The following is a 21,210-nucleotide window of genomic DNA, read 5'->3' as shown; positions in this document are numbered from 1 at the left end:
CATTCCTGAGGCAGAGAGTTCCAAAGTTGCACAGCTGTCTGGGGAACAAAAAGTTCTCCTCACCTCAGTCCTAAAAAGGTGACCCCTAACTTTAAAACAGTGCCCCCTAGTTCAGGACCCACCCACAGGAGGAAACATCCTTTCCATGCCCACCTAGTCGAGACTTGTTCCAGATAGATATAAATTAGATAACGGTACAAAATACATCACTCTTTCCAGCACTACATGTGTTCCCTAATCAGTACTGTCACACGAGCATGGAACAGACTGCATAGGGAAGTAGCTATCAAGAGAAAAACTTGAAAACATGTTCTGTGGGTGTGGGTGGCCATGCAGTCACCTTGAAGGGGCTGCGTAGGGCAACAAACAGTGAAGGACTACGTGGATCCTGCAAAACAAAAATGAGAGAGAATGGTGCTCGCGAGAATTGAGTAGATGTTTTTAGAACAGCCAGAATTACCACACTTGCTTATTTTGGTCCTGAACCTGTTTCTACATTTGTTCTGATGATGAATTGGTGCCTGCAGTTACTGTCTCCCAACACAGTCATTGCCAGAAAGTAGCTTCTTTAAGTTGTGCTTAGCCGGTACTTTTGATGGGTTAAAATGATCTGCAGGGAAGCACGCTTTAGTTTGCCATATCACTGCAGTGTGACCTTGCACTGTTGCTATGTGTTTTCTCTAACAGGTCTCCACCATCATGTCTGCAAGTACCACCACATTGAGGTACCCTGGATACATGAACAATGATCTGATCGGACTAATCGCATCCCTCATTCCCACTCCAAGACTTCACTTCCTTATGACAGGTTACACTCCACTTACTACAGACCAGTCGGTATGTGTTGATTGATTCTATGTATTTACTGTAATTAGATACATGTTTAAATCATTATTTCACATTTTAATTCATTCTTGGGCTATGTGCACCACTTTAATGTTTAATGTGTAATTCCTTTGATTTGCTAGTGAATTATATTTTAAAGAGTGAGGATCCCCAACTTATTTGACATGGATTTCATGTGTTTCATCCACAGCATAGGTGACATCACGCCATATTTGTCTTCAATAGTGCTAATTTTAAATATCCAAATATTGTGACCTTCACAAGCTAGTGTGCTAAACAGCTGGTTTGTGGTGCAGATCAAGGCCAGCAACTTGGCTTCATTTCCCTTCCCTCAAAAGGGGAAAGAAGCCTATGGCCACCTGGGACTATGGCGACTTTACCTTCCCTTGGGGCAGCACGGTGGCACAGTGGTTAATGAGCGGTACAGTGGCACAGTGGTTAGCACTGCTGGCTCCCAACTTTAGAGACCCGGGTTCAATGCAGGCCTCTGGTCACTGTCTGTGTGGAGTTTGCATTTTCTCCCCGTGTCTGCGTGGGTTTCCTCCGGGTGCTCCGGTTTCCTCCCACAGTCCAAAGATGTGCAGATTAGGTGGATTGGCCACGTTAAATTTCCCCTTCGTGTCCAAAGGTTAGGTGGGGTTACTGGATTACGGGGATAGGGTTGAGGAGTGGTCTTAAGTAGGCTGCTCTTTCAAGGGCTGGTGTAGACGAGATGGGCCGATTGGCCTCCTTCTGCACTATGTGCATTAATGGGAACTGTTAGTCCCTAATGTTTGGAAGCTTGCTGTCATAGCAGCAGCTTTGCTGTGTCTATAATATTGCTATTGTCCTCGTGATTGTCTTTTTAAAAAATATATATTTTATTTTTTTCCAATTAAGGGTCAATTTAGCGTGGCCAGTCCACCTGCCCTGCACATCTTTGGGTTTTGGGGGTGAGACCCACATAGATTCGGGAAAATGTGCAAACTCCACACGGACAGTGACCCGGGACCGGGATCAAACCCCGGTCCTCAGCGCTGTGAGGCAGCAGTGCTAACCACTGCACCACAGTGCCGCCAATGGCTTTTTAAAAATTTGTTCATGGGATATGGGCAATGCTGGCTGAGCCAGCATTTATTGCCCATCCCTGAGGGCATTTAAGAGTCAAGAACATTGCTGTAGGTCTGAAGTCACATGTAGGTCAGACCAGGTAATGACGGCAGATCTTCTTCCCTAAAGGACATTAGTGAACCAGATGGGTTTTCATGACAATCGACAATGGTTAATTCTAGTTGTTTTTTTTATTGAATCCAAATTTCACCATCTGCAGTGGGGGCATTCAAACCCGAGGTCCCCCAGAGCAATATCCTGGAGCACGCTAGCACAGAGGTTAGCACTGTTGCTTCACAGCGCCAGGGTCCCGGGTTCGATTCCCGGCTTGATTCATTGTCTGTGTGGGTTTCCTCCGGGTGCTCCGGTTTCCTCCCACAAGTCCCGAAAGACGTGCTGTTAGGTGAATTGGACATTCTGAATTCTCCCTCTGTGACCCGAACAGGCGCCGGAATGTGGCGACTCGGGCCTTTTCACAGTAACTTCAGTGCAGTGTTAATGTAAGCCTACTTGTGACAATAAACATTATTATTATGTCTGGATTACTAGTTCAGCAACAATACCACTGCGCCTTTGCCTCCCCTTAAATAAGCGTTATAAAATTTAAATATATATTGCAGCACTGATATAATGGGCCAGGAATGATCCCATTCTGCTTCCAAGTGGCAGGTGCCTGGACCGGAATTGACGCACCTTCAGGGTGCAGGAGGATGTGATGTCTGCCACCTGGATGAATGCTAAGCTTGCTTCAAATATGAACAATTTAACATTGGCTTCCTTTATAAATGGGCCAATTTCATAGCATTTCATTTGTGTACTGAACCCAATCTGGAGCATTCCTATGAGTCCCATGTCGATAGCTCCACTGTACTGAACACTGGTATCCCGCTGGCAGCAGCAGGCATTTGGAGGATGGTGTCATTCAGCTGGATTCATCTCATTTTGTTAGACTGCACTCCAATTGCTGCCCTCCCTGCTCCCAAGCAAAGTTCCTGCCCCTCGCCTGATCTTGCCCACTGTTTGCAAATTATTGTGCCCCAGTCTCCATAGCAACTTGCATTTATATAGCACCTTTAACATATGTAAAACATCCCAAGACTCTAGGGAAGTTTCTGACAGAATAGTTAAAGCTCCAGTACTGGATCCTGAATGCTTATTCAGGATTCAGACCACAGGACATAGGAAAAGAATTAGACCTTTCGGCCCATCGAGTCTGCTCTGCCATTTAATCATGGCTGATATGTTTCTCATCTCCATTCTCCTGCCTTCACCCTATAACCCCGATCCCCTTATTAATCAAGAACCTATCTATCTCTGTCTTAAAGACACTGTGATTTGGCCTCCACAGCCTTCTACTGCAATGAGTTCCACAGATTCCTCCTCATCTCAGTTTTAAAGGATCGTCCCTTCAGTCTGAGGCTGTGCCCTCGGGTTCTAGTTTTTCCTCCTAATGGAAACATCCTCTCCACGTCCACTCTATTCAGGCCTCTCACTCAGTATCCTGTAAGTCTCGATAAGATCATCCCCTCATCCTTCTAAACTCCCAACGAGTACAGGCCCAGAGTCCTCAACTGTTCCTCTAAAAATGGTGGTACAGTGGTTAGCACTGCTGCCTCACAGCTCCAGGGTCCCAGGTTCAATTCCGGCCTCGGGTGACTGTCTGTGTGGGTTTACTCCAGTTTCCTCCCACAGTCCAAAGATGTGCAGGTTAGGTGGATCGGCCATGCTAAATTGCCCCTTCGTGTGCAACGGTTAGGTGGGGTCAGATTCCAGCATCCGCAGTAATTTGCTTTTATCCAATGGTTAGGTGGGGTTGCTGGGTTTCAGGGATGGGGTGGGGGCGTGGGCTTCAGTAGGGTTCTCTTTTCAAGGGCAGGCTCGATGGGCCGAATGGCCTCCTTCTGCACTGTAAATTCTATGACAAGCTCTTTATTCCAGGGATCATTCTTGTGAACCTCCTCTGGACCCTTTTCCAAGGCCAGCACATCCCTCCTTAGATACGGGGCCCAAAACTGCTCACAATACTCCAAATGGGGTCTGAGCAGAGCCTTACACAGCCTCAGACGTACATCCCTGCTCTTGCATTCTAGCCTTCTCGGCATGAATGCTAATGTTGCATTTGCCTTCCGAACTGCTGACTGAACCTGCATGTTGACCTTAAGAGAATCTTGAACTAGGATAAATCCCTTAGTGCTTCTGATTTCCTAAGCCTTTTCCCATTTAGAAAATAGTCCCAGCCTCCATTCCTCCTTCCAAAGTGCACAACCTCACACTTTTCCACATTGTATTCCATCAGCCACTTTGTCCACTCTCCTAGCCTGTCCAAGTCCTTCTGAAGCCCCCCCCCGCCCCCCGCTTCCTCAATACTACCTGTCCCTCTGCATTTAAAAAAAATCATTTTGGGGATGTGGGTGTCGCTGGTTAGACCAGCATTTATTGCCCATCCCTAGTTGCCCTTCAAAAGGTGGTGGTGAGTTGCCGCCTCGAACCGCTGCAGTCATTGAGGTGTAGGTACACCCACAGTGCTGTTAGGGAGGGAGTTCCAGGATGTTGCCCCAGCGACAGTGAAGGAATGGTGATATATTTCCAAGTCAGGGTGGTGAGTGACTTGGAGGGGAATTTTCAGGTGGCGGGGTTCCAGGTATCTGCTGCTCTTGTCCTTCTTGATGGTAGTGGTCGTGGGTTTTTATCTTTGTATCATCTACAAACTTGTCAACAATGCCCTCAGTTCCTTCTTCCAGATCGTTAATTTATGTTGTGAAAAGTTATGGTCCCAACTCCGACCCCCGAGCAAGCCACGAGTCACCGACTGCCAACCTGAAAAGACCCCTTTATCCCCACTCTCTGCCTCCTGCCAGTCAGCCAATCCTCTATCCATGCCAGGATCTTATCCTTAACATCATGAGCTCTTTTAACAGCCTCCTATAGGGCACCTTGTCAAAGGCCTCCTGGAAATCTAAATAGATAGCGGCCACTGTTTCTCTTTTCTCTAACTTCCTTGTTACCTCCTCAAAGAATTCTAACAGATTTGTCAGGCATGACCTCCCCTTGACGAAGCTGTGCTGACTCGGTCCTATTTCACCAAGCACTTCTCATCCTTAATAATAGACTCTCAAATCTTACCAACAACCGAACTCGGGCTACCCGGTCTACAATTTCTGCCTCCCTCCCTTCTTAAACAGGGATGTTACATTCGCCATTTTCCAGTCCTCTGTGACTCTTCCTGCCTCCAGTGATTCCTGAAAGATCACCACCAAGGCCTCCACAATCTCCTCGGGTATCTCCTTTAGATCCCTGGGGTGTAGTCCATTCAATCCAGAACCTTCTTCGTGATGGTCACTTTGCACACCTCTGCTCCTGATTCTCCTGGAGCTCTGGCATCCCACCTTGATGCAAAGTAACTATTCAGTTCCTCTGCCATTTCTTTGTTTCCTAGTATTACTTCTCCAGCCTCCAGTTGTCTCTCTCTTATCTTTTATATATTGAAAAAACTCTTGATATCTTCTTTTATATTACCAGCTAGCTTACACTCATATTTCATCTTCTCCCCCTTATTGCTTTTTTAATTGTCCTCTGCTTGCTTTCAAAGGCTTCTCAATCCTCTGGTTTCCCACTAATCCTTATCACTTTGTATGCTTTTTCTTTTTGCTTTTATGTTGTCCCTGACTTCCCTTGTCAACCATTGATGCCTTGTCCGCCCCTTAGCAGGTTTCCTTCTCCTTGGGATGAATTTCTGTTGTGCCTCCCAAATAACCCCCAAAAACTCCTGCCATTGCTGTTCCACTGTCTTCCCTGCTAGACACCATTTCCAATCAACTCTGGGCAGCTCCTCCCTCATGTCTTTGTAGTTACCCTTATTTAATTGTAATACTGTTACATCTGATTGCAGCTTCTCCCTCTCAAACCGCAGGGCAAATTCTATCATATTGTGGTCACTGCCCCCTGAGGATTCCTTCACCTTAAGTTCCTAATCAGGTCTGCCTCATTACACCTCACCAAATCCAGAATTGCTTGTTCCCTAGTAGACTCTATCACAAGCTGCTCCAAAAAACCATCTCGTAGACATTCCACAAAATTCCATTTCTTGGGATCCACTACCAACCTGATTTTCCCGATCCATCTGCATATTGAAGTCCCCCATGATGACTGTAATATTGCCTTTTTTACATGCCTTTTCTACTGATTTATTTTCTGCCCCACACCCTGACTACTGCTGGGGGGGCCTGTACACAACTCCCATCAGAGTATTTTTTTCTTTGCGATTCCTCAAGTTTACCCACAGAGATTCTATGCCTTCTGATCCTAAATCGCCCCTTGCTAGCGATTTAACTTCATTCCTTACTCACAATGCAACCCCGCCCCCTTTGCCCCTCTGCCTGTCCTTTCGATAGGACACATATCCTTGGATATTTAGATCCCAGCATTGGTCCCCTTGCAGCCACATCTCTGTGATGCCCACAACATCGTACCAGCCACTTTCAATGTGCGCAACAAGCTCATTTACCATGTTCCGTATACTGTACACATTTAGGTACAACACCCTCAGTTCTGTGTTGATCACTCCCTTTCTCATATTTGTCCCCTTTTTTTGCTCTGCCTGAAGTTAGATTCCTGCCACCTTCTATACTCACTGTTCTGGGAACTTTACTAACTTCTCCTGAGCCCTCCGCCTCTTTAGCTAGTTTAAGGTCCTCGTCATTAACCTGTACTTCTACCTTCTCCTTTAACTTTGATTTTTTAATTCTCCATACAACTGAACCCTCTCCCCCACTATTTTAGTTTAAAGCCCTATCTAGTTCAGTGATTCAGGTGAACATTGTCCCATTCGGAACAGGTCCCCTCTTCCCCAGTATTGCTGGCAATGTCCCATGAATTCAAACCCATTCCTCCCACACCAATCTTTGATCTTATTGACCCTGTGCCAATTAGCTCGTGGCTCAGGTAGTAAGCCAGAGATTATTACCTTTTTGGTTCTGCTTTTTAGTTTAGCTCCTAGCTGTTCATATTCCCTTAGCAGAACCTCTGTCCTTGTTCTACCTATGCAGCACATTGTTTTCATTGGTAAGTATTTAATAAACAATTATATTCATCTGGATGTTTCAAAGAAACAAAAACTTGCAAGAAATCTGCTTTGTTGCACATGTGCCAGGGTGTGCTGTGTTTTAGTCTTTCTTCCGTGTTGTGCATTTGAAGCTGATTTTATTTGATGTTTGGGATCAGCTAATGTTTGATTTAGCTCCTTTCAAAAACTGAATTGCGGAAGATCAAAGTATTGGGATGGCATGACAGAGATAGTTGGGTTAGCAAACCACAGTCCCCTAAAAAAGTCCTGCAATGTGACTAACAGCATGTTTTAAGAATTTTTGATTATAGCAGGTGTTATTAAGGTCTGGAAAATGCTTGAAATCTGCAGAGTGGGTTGTGAAGAACTGGCCCTTTTTGGGTATGAAGGCATTGTACTGCCAATTAAATCTCTCCAGGGGGAGATGAGCAGGCAGTGAATATTTTATGCTGACATGAAGACTTGAATGCTATCAATCGAGAAACCTTAAAATCAAAAACTGATTCAATTTGTGAAATTATATTAATGCAGAATATATCACAGATTCTTGTTTGTGCAATCCCCACGCAAGGCAGACTTCACTCTGGACGTTGAAACTTTAGTCTCATTTCCTGTTTTTTGTGTGTACATGATATAGATAGTACGTTTAGAAGGCAGATTTCCAGTTGTATGTAAAAACTTTGGCATAATTGTTGAGAGCAAAATAGTGTAGATATTGGCAATCCATTGAATGGAGCAATACTCTTATTCGGGGAAGCAGATTTTCTGACCTATATTTTCAAAAGAATGGATACACATTGGTCCCAAGTATCAGTTTGTCTCAATTGACACATTTTCACCTCTTTAGTCAGAAGGAGTGGCCAAAAGATTTATGCGGTAGAGATAGATGTAATTTCTGTGAGTTAAGCTGCACATTAATGAACTTCTAAGTCATTTTAAAGCTGATAACTTGCATTGTATAATTGTTAATACACATGGAGGTACATGGGCGTTGGAGAGCGGTCGGCAGGTGGGCACTGAGAATTGGAGCTACCAACAGTTGGTGGCAGAGTTGGGGGAATTTGGGGGAGACCGAGAACAACAGAAGGTAAGGGGGGCCCAGCAACAACGTTACCCTGGCTGGTGGATTGGTGGTGAGGTGACATCATTGCATGGAAGAGATGGCTGGTGGTAGCGGGGAGGATACTGTTTCTGTCTCAACATGATGGGTGAGCCCTCCAAGCTCAAGAGGGGACGAGCGAACCAAGTTCAAGGTGTCTGAAGGAAGCTTTGAGAGAGGTTTGGTCATGGGACTGTTTATCAGATAAATCTTGCACCCCAACCACCACCTTCAATACTGCAGTAAATTGAACTCCTCTGGGAGACACCCAACCCTTCTGTAGCATCATTGTAGCTGCAGTAGAGCAACTGACTGGTGCACCTGTAGAACTGTGAGCAGAATGGATGTCTTGTTGAGGAAAGATAATTGAGGTCATTTAAAGCGTACAATATGAATTTGTCACAATACCAAAAGATGAAAGATTATACTTACAAGGGACGTGTGAAACTAGGACAGATTTCCCCAGAACTTGAGGAGAACAGGATGTTGCATATATTTGAATGCGATTTTCAAAATTTGTTTTCAGAGCCCTGGATCTACTTGGTGTAACTGGTTATCCATGGTGTTAGTTCTGGGTCAGTTTGTACGATTCTTGACTCGAGTTGCAAGGTTTGTAAGTGACGGCCCACTCCAAAGAAGCACAAAATCGAGGCCAGCTCCCGCAGTGCTGCCATCTTTCAGTTCAGACATTAAACTGAGGCCCCTCAGTTGGGTATTAATGGTCCTGTGCTGGGGCGAGTGCTCTTGAAAACCACATAACTAGGGAAGTAGCGAGGGCTATAAACTAGATAGAGGAAAATCGAGGTTCTGCCTAGGGGATACGTAGAAGTGGAAAGATATGGCAACATTGCAAGGCAGCTAACTTCTCTTTGGACTTTCTCTTGCTTTCTATCTGTAAGCAGAGGTGGTTTTTGTTTAAAAACAGGATAGGATGTGGTGCATGTTTGAAAAACCCTTTTGTGTTGGCATTTTTTTTAAATGACTCAAATTCTCTATGGATATATATATATAAAATATATATATTATATACACCCAAAAGATGTGTGTAACAGTATACAGTCAGGGAGAAGAAATCAGGGTTTTACAATATGAATAACCTAGAACTTGGTACAATTTCACAGAGAAACATAGAAAGTACGAGCAGGAAGAGGCCATTCGGCCCTTCAAACCTGCTCCACCATTGATTAGGAACATCGCTAATTATCCCCCCATATCCTTTGATCCCTTTCGCCCGAAGTGCTATATCTATCTGCTTCTTGAAATCCTATAATATTTTGGCCTCAGCTACTTCCTTTAGTAATGAATTCCACAGGCTGGCCGTTCTCTAGGTGAAGTAGATCCTGTCGAGGTTCTTGGTTGAAAGCAGAAGTGTAGAATTAATTTAAAGTTTGTGACAACACAGTAAGATGAGGTTAAGGTACATAGACTTTCCCTGCTTGGCAAGCGGTGGTCCAGGATCTCAGGAAATACAGGCTTTGAGGACGGCTAGTTGAAGGCACTTGGTCAACCTTGGAGCCCAGCTGTCAGATATGTGTGTGTTGGGGTTAAATCAGCAGAGTGTCCGGTGAGGCTAGAAATGTTGTATTACAAACCTGGCCAACGGCTTGAAGCATGTAATGTTGCCCATGTTAATTGCAGCTTAACAAGCTGTTTCAATGCTTCTGGCCTAAATCCATTGTTCACCTTGGGAGTGAGGTGGTGGCTGTTAGCACTTCATCAGGTGTAACAAGTTTCAAGGTCTCTCTCTTTACTATTGCCCAGGCTGGAAAGCCATGTTGACTGCTAGTATTCTTGTTTTGTGGATTATAATGTGCTCTTACAATGGGCTGTGCGATTGCACAAAGGACCAAGGTGGAACTCTTTTGTCCTTGTAACTGCTGTTGGAAATTTTCAGAAACTGACCAATCTATTGGATCATGTGACTTGTAGCAGCCATTTTGTAATTCGACAAATTCCGGTTTTCAGTAAATAAAAATCAGTTTGATATGGTTATGGATGAGGTACCAATAAAGTGGGCTGCTTTGTCCTGGATGGTGTTGAGCTTCAAGTATTGTTGAAATTGCACTCACGCAAGCAAGTGACGAGTATTCCATCACGCATCTGATTTGTGCTTTCATAGAATTTCCCGTAACAGCCTCCCCGAACAGGCGCCGGAATGTGGCGACTAGGGGCTTTTCACAGTAACTTCATTTGAAGCCTACTTGTGACAATAAGCGATTTTCATTCATTTTTCATTCATTCATTCAATTTACAGTGCAGAAGGAGGCCATTCGGCCCATCGAGTCTGCACCGGCTCTTGGAAAGAGCACCCTACCCAAGGTCAACACCCCCACCCTATCCCCATAACACAGTAACCCCACCCAACACTAAGGGCAATTTTGGACACGAAGGGCAATTTATCATGGCCAATCCACCTAACCTGCACATCTTTGGACTGTGGGAGGAAACCGGAGCACCCGGAGGAAACCCACGCAGACACGGGGAGGATGTGCAGACTCCGCACAGACAGTGACCCGAGCCGGAATCGAACCTGGGACCCTGGAGCTGTGAAGCAATTGTGCTATCCACAAGGCTACCGTGCTGCCTGTAGATGGTGGACAAGCTTTGGGGCATCAGGCTACAGAATTCCTAGCCTCTTACTGGCCACAGTGTTTATTTGGCTGTTCCAGCTTAGTTTCTGGTCAATCGTAAACCCCAAGATGTTGTTAGAGAAAATAAGTTAACATTTTAACTTATGGAAGCTCCAAAGATCAGACTATTTTGTGGACTGGTGAAAATTAAGATATGTTCCCAAATTCAGACCTTAATGGGACTAAAGACAGGTGCTGGAAAACGCAGCCGGTTTGGTAACAACTGTGGAGAGAAATAAATGTAACATTTCGAGTCCAATATGACTCTCCTTCGGCACTGTTATGGGTCTCTTGATTCTTATTTCTCAGTGGGATGATGGTAAAGAAATTCTCCCATTTGAAGTGATTCTGTGAGAGATAGAAAGTGGCAGCTCCATTTCTAAGACCTTCTGTATTCTTTCTTAGATCCCAAGTGTGCGCAAAACAACAGTTCTGGACGTCATGCGAAGATTGTTGCAACCAAAAAATGTGATGGTGTCCACGGGTAGAGACAGACAAACTACTCATTGTTACATCGCAATTCTCAATATTATCCAGGGGGAGGTCGACCCCACTCAGGTAGGACCTTGAGCATTCTTTGTGAAAAGATTAACGAAAAAAAGTGCACATGTAGCACCATACCACACCCTGAAGGAATCCCAACGTCCTTCACAGTAAGAAGTCTTACAACACCAGGTTAAAGTCCAACAGGTTTGTTTCAAATCGCTAGCTTTCAGAGCGCTGCTCCTTCCTCGGGTGAGTGAAGAGGTACGTTCCACAAACATTTATATAGACAAAGTCAAAGATGCAAGACGATACTTTGAATGCGAGCATTTGCAGGTAATTAAGTCTTTATAGAGCCAGCGAGAGGGGAAACCCCAGGTTAAAGAGGTGTGAATTGTTCCCCTCCAAGTCACTCACCACACTGACTTGGAAATATATCAGCTGTTCCTTCACTGTCACTGGGTCAAAATCCTGAAACTCCCTCCCGAACAGCACAGTGGATGAAACTACACATGAGCTGCAGCGATTCAAGAGGGCAGCTCAACAGCACCTTCTCCAGGGCACTTGCAGATGGCCAATAAATGCTGACATAGCCAGTGGTGGCCATAGCCCTTAAATGATTAAAAAATATCAGGAAGTTTGGGACTCTGCTCCAGGGCCTGAGCACATACTTGAGTCTGACAAATTAATGTCACAGTGGGGGTGTCAGAGGGGCAATACCGAGGAGTGTGCTGGCCTGGTGATGGGGCAATACCGAGGAGTGTGCTGGCCTGGTGATGGGGCAATACCGAGGAGTGTGCTGGCCTGGTGATGGGGCAATACCGAGGAGTGTGCTGGCCTGGTGATGGGGCAATACCGAGGAGTGTGCTGGCCTAGTGGAGCGGCAATACCGAGGAGTGTGTTGGCCTGGTGGAGCGGCAATACCGAGGAGTGTGCTGTCCTGGTGATGGGGCAATACCGAGGAGTGTGCTGGCCTGGTGGAGCGGCAATACCGAGGAGTGTGTTGGCCTGGTGGAGCGGCAATACCGAGGAGTGTGCTGTCCTGGTGATGGGGCAATACCGAGGAGTGTGCTGGCCTAGTGGAGCGGCAAAGTTTGACATCAAAGTTTCCTGTCTCTGTTTTGTTCTTTAAATAGGTGCACAAGAGTCTACAAAGAATAAGGGAGCGGAAGCTGGCCAACTTCATTCCATGGGGACCAGCCAGTATACAGGTGGCGCTGTCACGGAAATCCCCTTACCTGCCTTCAGCGCATCGTGTCAGCGGACTCATGATGGCCAATCACACCAGCATTTCCTCCGTGAGTATCGGTTCTGCATTAACTAGTTTTACAAGCTGTCATATTTTAAGGCAAGTGAACATAGGGGCAATAAGTGAGCTTTATTCCTGTTGACTGGTGCATTTTTGCATTTGTTTTTCTGGTTGACTTGTGCTGTGAATGTGCAGATAATCGACCAAGCTAAATGACCTAGAATATAGTGTAATTTACAAACATGCACTATGCATAGTGGAAGGTGATGCCGTTGTGATAATCTTGAAAGCCCAGGTTAATACTCAAGGGACAGCTGCTGAAATGAAAATTCAATGAATAAAGATTGGTCACCGGAATAGTGACCATGAAACCATTGTTGTAAAATCCCACCTGGTTCACTGTCTTGACCTAGTTTGGCAACGTGTGATTCCACACCCCAGCAACCTGGTTGATTCTGTACTGCCCTCTGAAATGACACAGCAAGCCACTCGGATGTATTCAGCCGCTACAAAGAAAACAAGGTCAAATATGTACTCTGGCTAGGTGACTTCAAAGTTCATCACCAAGTGTGGCTCGGTAGTACCAGCACAGACCGAGCTGGCCGGGTCCTAAAGGACAAAGCTGCTAGACTGGGACTGCAGCAGGCGGTGAGGGAACCAACAAGAGGAAAAAACATATCTTTTTTTTTTAATTTATCTTTTTATTGGCATTTTCAAAATTATATACATTGCCGTTTGTTTTCATTTATTGTACAGTCACAAAGGTTTCTTCTTGGGTTTCTCTATTTACAGTCTGTCACCGTCTGGCTCAGTGTACAATCCTCCCTACCCCTCCCCCAGCTCCTCTCTCCTTAATGCCCTTCCCCCCCACTTTTTCACTGTTGCTTCCCATTTTTAGTTTTTCAACCTGCTCATTTGGGTTCTGGTCAAGTGGCTGTGTACCACTTTTAGCTGCGTTAGGTTGAGCCTTGCGCATGTGGAGGTAGAGTTGACCCTGTGCAGTGCTTCGCTCCAGAATCCCCACCCTATTTTGAACCCCAAGACTTCTTCCCATTTCCTCTTTGTCGTGTCCAGTTCAGTGTCGGCCCTCTCTATCAGTCGTTCGTACATGTCACTACAGTTCCCTCTGCCTAGGATGTCTGCGTCCAGTAGCTCTTCTAATAGTGTCTGTCGTGGTGATCGTGGGTATGTCCTTGTCTCCTTCCGTAGGAAGTTTTTAAGCTGCAGGTATCCGAGTTTGTTGCCTTTAGCTAGTTGGAATCTCTGCGTCAGTTCTTCCAGTGTTGTGACCCTCCTGTCAGTGTCTCCCCGTCTTGTCTCCACCTTTTGAAGGTAATGTCAGTGAATGCTGGTGTGAATCTGTGGTTATTGCAGATGGGGGCTTTGTCGGACATTTCGGTCAGTCCGAATTGCTGCTATAGTTGGTTCCACGTCTGGAGGGTGGTTATCACCACTGGGCTGCTGGCATGTTTCTTGGGTGGGGATGGGAGTGCTGCTCTGTCGAGGGCCCGGAGAGAGGTCGCCTTGCAGAAGCCCCCCTCCGCACGCACCCACTCGGCCTCTGGCTCCTTTATCCATCCCATCACTCTTTCTGCTGTCGCTGCCCAGTGGTAGAATTATAGGTTTGGGAGGGCTAGCCCTCCCTAGGATTTTATTTTCTGTGGAAAAAGCATACTTGACCTCATCCTCACCATCTTGCCTGCCACAGATCCATCTGTCCATGACATTATCGGTAGAAGTAACCACAGAACAGTCCTTGTGGAGACAAAGTCCCGTCTTCATATTGAGGATACCCTCCATCGTGTTGTATGGCACTACCACTGTGCTAAATGAGGTAGGCTGAAGGCACTGGCTATTGAAAAGGCTACATGACCTGACAGTATCCCAGCAATAGTACTGAAGAATTGTGCTCCAGAAAGTGCTGCACCCCTAGCCAAGCTGTTCCAGTGCAGCTACAACACTGGCATCTACCCGGCAACATGGAAAATTGCCCAGGCCTGTCCTATACACAAGAAACAGGACAAATCTAACCCGGCCAATTACAGCCCCATCAGTTCATTCTCCATCATCAGTAAAGTGATGGAAAGGATCATCAATAGTGCTATTAAATAGCACTTGGCAATTACATACTCATGCATGCATTGTGGTAGCACAGTGGTTAGCACAGTTGCTTCACAGCTCCAGGGTCCCAGGTTCGATTCCGGCTTGGGTCACTGTCTGTGCGGAGTCTGCACGTTCTCCCCGTGTGTGCGTGGGTTTCCTCCGGGTGCTCCGGTTTCCTCCCACAGTCCAAAGATGTGCAGGTTAGGTGGATTGGCCATGCTAAATTGCCCTTAGTGTCCAAAAGATTAAGTGGAGGGTTACTGGGTTACAGGGATAGGGTAGAGACATGGGCTTGAGTGGGGTGTTATTTGTAAGGGCCGGTGCAGACTCGATAGGCCAAATGGCCTCCTTCTGCACTGTAAATTCTATGATTCTATGCTCAGTTTGGCTTTCGCCAGGGTCACTCAGCTGTTGACTTCATTACAGTCTTGGTTCAAATATTGGCAAACGAACCAAAGATGAGGTGTGAGGGTGATGCCCCTTTGACATCAAGGAGCCCTTGCGAAGCTGGAGTCCATGGGAATCGGGGGGAAACTCTGCTGTTTGGATTCATACCTGACACAAAGGAAGATGGTGGTGGTGGTGGTGGTCAGAGGTGAATCATCTCCGAATCACTACCTCAGGGTAATGTCCTAGGCCAAACCATCTTCAGCTACTTCATCTGTGACCTTCCTTCCATCATAAGGTCAGAAGTTGGGGATGTTCACCGATGACAGCATAATTTAATGCAATCCCACCTTCAATACCCACAGCACTAACCACACCCTGTGCGGGAAATACCCACAGCACAATATTCAGCACCATTCGCGACTTCTCAGACACTGAAGCAGTCCTTGTCCAAATGCAGCAAGACCTGGTTAATACTCCGGCTTGGGCTGATGCGTGACAAGTAACGCAAGTGCCAGCCAATGACCATCTCCAACAGAAGAGGATCTAACCACCACCCCTTGGCATTCAATGGCATTACCACCGCTGAATCCCCCACAATCAACATCCTGGAGGTTACCATTGATCAGAAACTCAATTGGACCCAGCCACATTAATACTGTGGCTACCAGAACAGGTCAAAGGCTAGGAATCCTGCGGCATGTAACTCCCCTCCTAATTCCCCAAAGCCTGTCCACCATGTACTAGGCACAAGTCAGGAGTGTGATGAAACACTCTCCACTTGCTTGGATATCTGCAGCTCCAGCAACACTTAAAAAGCTTGACGCCTTCCAGGACAAAGCAGCCCCACTTGATTGCTCCCCCGTTCCACATTCAAACCCTCCACCACTGATGAACAGTGGCAGCTGTGTGTACATTTACAAGATGCACTGTAGGAACTCACCAAGGTTCCTCAGACAGCACCTTCCAAACCCACGACCACTACCATCTAGAAGGACAAGAGCAGCAGATACCTGGGAACACCACCATCTGGAAGTTCTATATTGCCATACCTTCACTGGGTCAAAACTCTGGAACGCCTTCTCTAAAAGCACTGTGGGAGTACCTGAGCCTCCGGGACTGCAGCGGTTCAAGAAGGCAGCTTAGCACCTTCTGAAGGGCAACTAGAGATGGGCATTGATAATTGGCCGAGCCAATGATGCTCACATCCTATAAATGAATTTTAAAAATCAGTACTCCATGTTGAATACCACTTGGAGGAAGCATGAGGGTGGCAAGGGTGCAGAATGTATTCTGGTGGGAACTTCAATGTCCATCACCAAGAGTGGTTCAGTAGCACCACTACAGACTGAGCCTTAAAGGACATAGCTGCTAAACTGGGTCTGCGGGTGGGTGGTGGTGAAACCAACGAGGAGGAAAAACATACTTCACCTCGGTCCTCACCAATTTACCTATCATGTATTGTATCTGTTCCCATCTCCACATTGAGCATATCCTCCATTGTGTTGTGCTGTATGCCGCCATCATGAAATCTACCCGACAACTTGGAATATTGTCTACGTATGTTCTGTACACAAAGCAGGACAAATCCAACCCAAGCAATTACCACCAACAACCTCACTGACACTCGGTTTGGGTCTGTCGAGGCCGCTCGGCCCTTGGCCTCATTGCAGCTTGGTTCAAAATTGGACAAAAGAGCTGAACGTACAAGGGGTCAGAGCGACTGCCCTTGATGTCAAGGCATGTTGGCTAATGTTTGCACAATGCTCAGCACCATTTGTGCCTCCTGAGATACTGAAGCGGTTCCACCTGCAGCAACCTGGACATCAGATTTGGGCTGATAAGTGACAAGTTACATTTGCACCACAAGAGTGCCAGGAAATGACCAGCTTACAACAGGATTGAATCCAACAGTCATCCCTTGACATTCATTGCCATTACCATCATTGAATTCCCCATTATCAACATCTTGGGGGTTAGCATTGACCAAAAGCCTAACTGTACCAGCCATATAAATACTGTTGCTACCAGAACAGGGGTGGTAACTCTATAGCAAGAACTCACTGCCTACCTCCCAACATTTACAAGGTACAAGTCAGGAGTGTGATAGAATTCTCTCCCCTCACCTGGGTGAGTGCAGCTCTAACAAGAAGCTCAGCACCATCCAGGACAAAGCAGCCACTTAATTGGCATCCCACTCATCATGTTAAACATCCAGTCCCTTCACAGCAACGCACAGTAGCAGCATTGTGTGCAGTCTACAAGGCTTCTTCGCAAGCACCTTCCAAACCAAGGACAAGGCAGGAGAGGCATGTGAACCCCAAGTGCAAATTCTCCTCCTAACCACAACATCCTAACCAGGAACTATATCACCGTTCGTTCACTGTTGCTGGGTCACATTCTGAGAACTCATCACCTTATCATGGGCAATAATTGCTGGACTAGCCAGTAATGCTCACATACTGTGAAAGAATAAAAATAAAAGAACAAAATATTATATTGTTCCTGCCTGATCTGCAAGTGTCTGCTTTAGAAAGTTCTTCATGAAAGGGAAGTTGCTTTCAGCCAGAGAGTTTTTGTCAGCAGAATTGAATTGCCAAAGTTCTTGGTTGAATTTATAAGAACATTGCGACATTATTCAGCTTCACAGCACATTAATCTAAACTGCAGAGGAAATTGAATAAGGATTTTCAACATTAGCAAGTTCAACCATAAGCTTTTGTTTTGTTAAATTGTTGCCCCTTAATGCAAGGTGTGCTGAATTGTCTATCATCAAATTTCCTAACTCTTCATCACCTCACTCTGCAGCTGTTTGAGAGAACCAGCAGACAGTATGACAAGCTTAGAAAAAGAGAAGCTTTCTTGGAACAGTTTCGCAAGGAGGATATGTTTAAGGAGAACTTTGATGAATTGGACACTTCTCGGGAGATTGTGCAGCAGTTGATAAATGAGTATCACGCAGCTACCCGTCCTGATTACATCTCCTGGGGCACCCAGGACCAGTGAAGTGTAATGTTACTGCAATCAACCGTTCCTGCAATGACAAGATTCCAGTGTATATGGTATTCTGAATTGATAAATAATCTTTGTACGTATCTTAACATTTCTGTTTGTCTGATCCTTGTTCAAATTTCCTTTGTGTGAAAAAATAATTGAATGTCACAAGACCCGGTAAATGTAAAGGACGCCCTGGATGAGACCAGTCAGGACTTGTCTGTAACTCTGCGGCTATCCCACTCCATTGCTGGACTCACTGATAAAAGTTGAGTGAATTGTGGTAATTATGGTATTGTTCAGATAGCTATTTTTACACACCTCAACTTCAGTGAATCTAGTCTGCTGCATCTCTCTCATTTTGATTGCACTACCAGTGTGAGCAACACATTGTATTAGCATGGAGTCAGCTTTAAGTGTGCTGATCCGCATCAGATCTAAAGTACACGGGTTATGAAAATTGTGTGGCAGTGCATGGAAGCGGTGGTCAAATAACCCCGAAAGAATCTGCAGAGTTCAGTGAAGAATAAAAATCCTTTTTTCTCCAGGGGCTCTTGTATTAAAAACAGATCTTATAGAAGTTTCAAATTGTTTTCTAAATTTTAGTGGGATTGTAATTCAGCTGTCTATTTCTCATCCCATGCTGATTTATGTTAGATGCACAATTAATACTACTGAACATTTTGTCTTGCTTATTTAAAGTTGAAATTGGAATATTCAGTTTGTCAGAGGCATTCGGAAACTGGTCTTGTCTCCCTCTGGAACAGCTGGAGAGTGACCCAAGGCAAGGTGACGTGGATGCTTTGCTTCCTCTGAATAGAGAGATACAATCAGCTCCCAGCCCCAATGTTTAAAACCCTGGGTTTTAATCGTTACTGTCACAAGTCGGCTTTCTGAACACTGCAATGAAGCTACTGTGAAAACATCAGGGTTGTTGCTTCACTTGCTGTTCATTTGTTGGAGCAGCTGCCCATCAGTTGAGCAAAAGGCTCCCGGGACCTAGATTTTAAACTCGCTGTTTGGGTTTTATTGGCATGTGTTTTGTGTTATACATTGCTCAGTTTTCAGATAGTCACAAAATGTCACCTGCATCAGTGATTTCTTCAACAGAGACACTCTTCAATATGATTAGAGCTCTGCTTCAGTTGTACTTGGACTGAGTGTATTGGGTGTGGGAATATCTTTGGAGGACGAGTTTACACAAGATGGTGTAATGGAGGAGGAGTTTACACAAGATGGTGTAATGGAGGAGTTTACACAAGACAGTGTAATGTGAGCTACTCAATGTCACACATCCTAATAAACTTTTTCTATTGAACAGTAAGCTTTTGCATCTCTCATTTGCATCTGAAAAGTTTACCCCTCTCAGCCAAAATGTCATTCTGCTGCATTTCATAGAATCTACAGTGCAGAAGGAGACCATTTGGCCCATCGAGTCTGCACTGACCCTTGGAAAGAGCACCCTACCTAAGCCACACGCTTCCACCTGTCCCCATCATCCTTGTAACCCAGTAATCCCACCTAACCGTTTTGGCCACTAAGGCCAATTATCATGGCCAATCCACCTAACTGCACGTCTTTGGACTGTGGGAGGAAACCAGAGCACCCGGAGGAAACCCACGCACACACGGGAAGAACGTGCAGACTCCACACAGACAGTGACTCAACGGGGAATCGAACCTGGAACTGTGAAGCAACTGTGCTACCGTGTGATTTATCATTCTGCTGTCCTGATTATTGAGAATATTGTTTCATTTTTGTTATAACTTTTTTTTAATTTAGGGTACCCAATTCATTTTTTCCAATTGAGTAATTTAGAGTTGCCAATTCACCTATCCTGCACATCTTTGGGTTCTGGGGGCGAATGTGCAAACTCCACACAGACAATGACCCAGAGCCAGGTTCGAACCTGGGACCTCGGCGCCGTGAGGTAGCAATGCTGACCACTGTATTTTTGTTATAACATTTAATGGCAATCGGTTGTCAGAACTGGGTAATGGACAGTTAAAATTACAAAGAATTCATGATTGCTTTGTCCCTAGAATTTAAATTACATAGATGTTTTAATAGCCCATCCCTAAATGTCCTTGTGTCCATGTTTGATACAATCACTTTCAGCTTTAATTGACTGCTGATCCTTACTCTGACATTCCACCTGCTCTTTCTACACAATGTCAGTTAATTCCAGAATTCAATATTTTTGTTTGGGACATGGAACGATTATGCTCATTAATGACAGATTACAACCCCATCAGGGCGGCTGTGGCACAGTGGTTAGCACTGTGCCTGCGGCGCCCGAAGTCCCAGGTTTGAATCCCTACCCTGGGTCACTGTCCGTGTGGAGTTTGCACATTCTTCCCGTGTCTGCGTGAGTTTCACCCCCACAACCCTAAGATGTGCAGGCTCGGTGGATTGGCCACACTAAATTGCCCCTTAATTAGAAAAAAAATAAAAATTGGGTACTCTAAATTTATAGTAAAAACAAAAGATTACAACCCTATCTTCAGGTTACATACCACATAATAACTGTTGGAGCAGACTGAAGATTCTGAGATAGTAATGGTCCACATTCACATGAAGGAAATTGATCCAACAATCACTATCAGTGATATCCATAAATAGCAATGAGATAAAGAGCAGGATGCAGGGAATGTGCTGCTTATTAATTAGTGCCATCAGACTGGAACAAGATCTTGTTTCATTTAAAGGACAGCGGCTCCATCAATGCAGTGCTTACAATCTAGCGGGTGTGCCGAGTAGGCCTTGAATATATTTATTTTAAGTAAACCAGTAACTTTAATGCAACTCAATTTCTTTATAAGTAAACTAAAATAATTTTTAATTGTCTTTTTTACATATTGCACAAATTCATCTGTACAATATAATGTAAATGTACAACATACTTTTCCATTGCATAGTGAGTTTAAGACACAGTACAGAGGGGTAGTGACTCAGTAAAACCAAAGCTGCCAGCAGCTTTAAACAATGTGTTTAATAATTATAAATGCTGCTGTTTTAAAGAAGCTTCTAGCTTACAGAAGTGATTTACCAGCTTTGACAAAGAGTCATCGGACTCGAAATGTTGGCTCTTTTCTCTCCCTACAGATGCTGCCAGACTTGCTGAGATTTTCCAGCATTTTCTCTTTCGTTTCAGTTTACAGCAACCGCAGTAATTTGCTTTTATTTAGAAGGAATTTACCTCCTGGTTCCAGACGATTTGGTACATGCTGTTTCCAGTAGACTTATTTCAAACTCTGCGTACATCAAA

The 21,210-nt window shown here is 45.1% G+C and overlaps 1 protein-coding gene across 4 annotated transcripts in view; it reads left to right on the top strand.

The window, feature by feature from the left end:
• Positions 1–19,266, top strand: part of tubg1 (tubulin, gamma 1) — a 72,506-nt gene extending 53,240 nt beyond the window's left edge. For all 4 annotated transcript variants that reach the window (XM_072487712.1, XM_072487713.1, XM_072487714.1 and 1 more), the window contains 4 exons: positions 688–837; positions 11,132–11,284; positions 12,346–12,507; positions 17,757–19,266. In XM_072487712.1, coding sequence (XP_072343813.1) covers positions 688–837; positions 11,132–11,284; positions 12,346–12,507; positions 17,757–17,954 — 663 coding nt within the window. In that variant the 3' untranslated portion in view covers positions 17,955–19,266. The remainder of the gene's footprint in view (positions 1–687; positions 838–11,131; positions 11,285–12,345; positions 12,508–17,756) is intronic.
• Positions 19,267–21,210: the final 1,944 nt, after the last annotated feature.

The sequence above is a fragment of the Scyliorhinus torazame genome, chromosome 21 (assembly GCF_047496885.1).
Source record: "Scyliorhinus torazame isolate Kashiwa2021f chromosome 21, sScyTor2.1, whole genome shotgun sequence".
Classification (NCBI taxonomy): Eukaryota; Metazoa; Chordata; class Chondrichthyes; order Carcharhiniformes; family Scyliorhinidae; genus Scyliorhinus; species Scyliorhinus torazame.
Note: the sequence above shows the minus strand (reverse complement) of the source record. Positions and strands in the feature narration are given on the sequence as shown.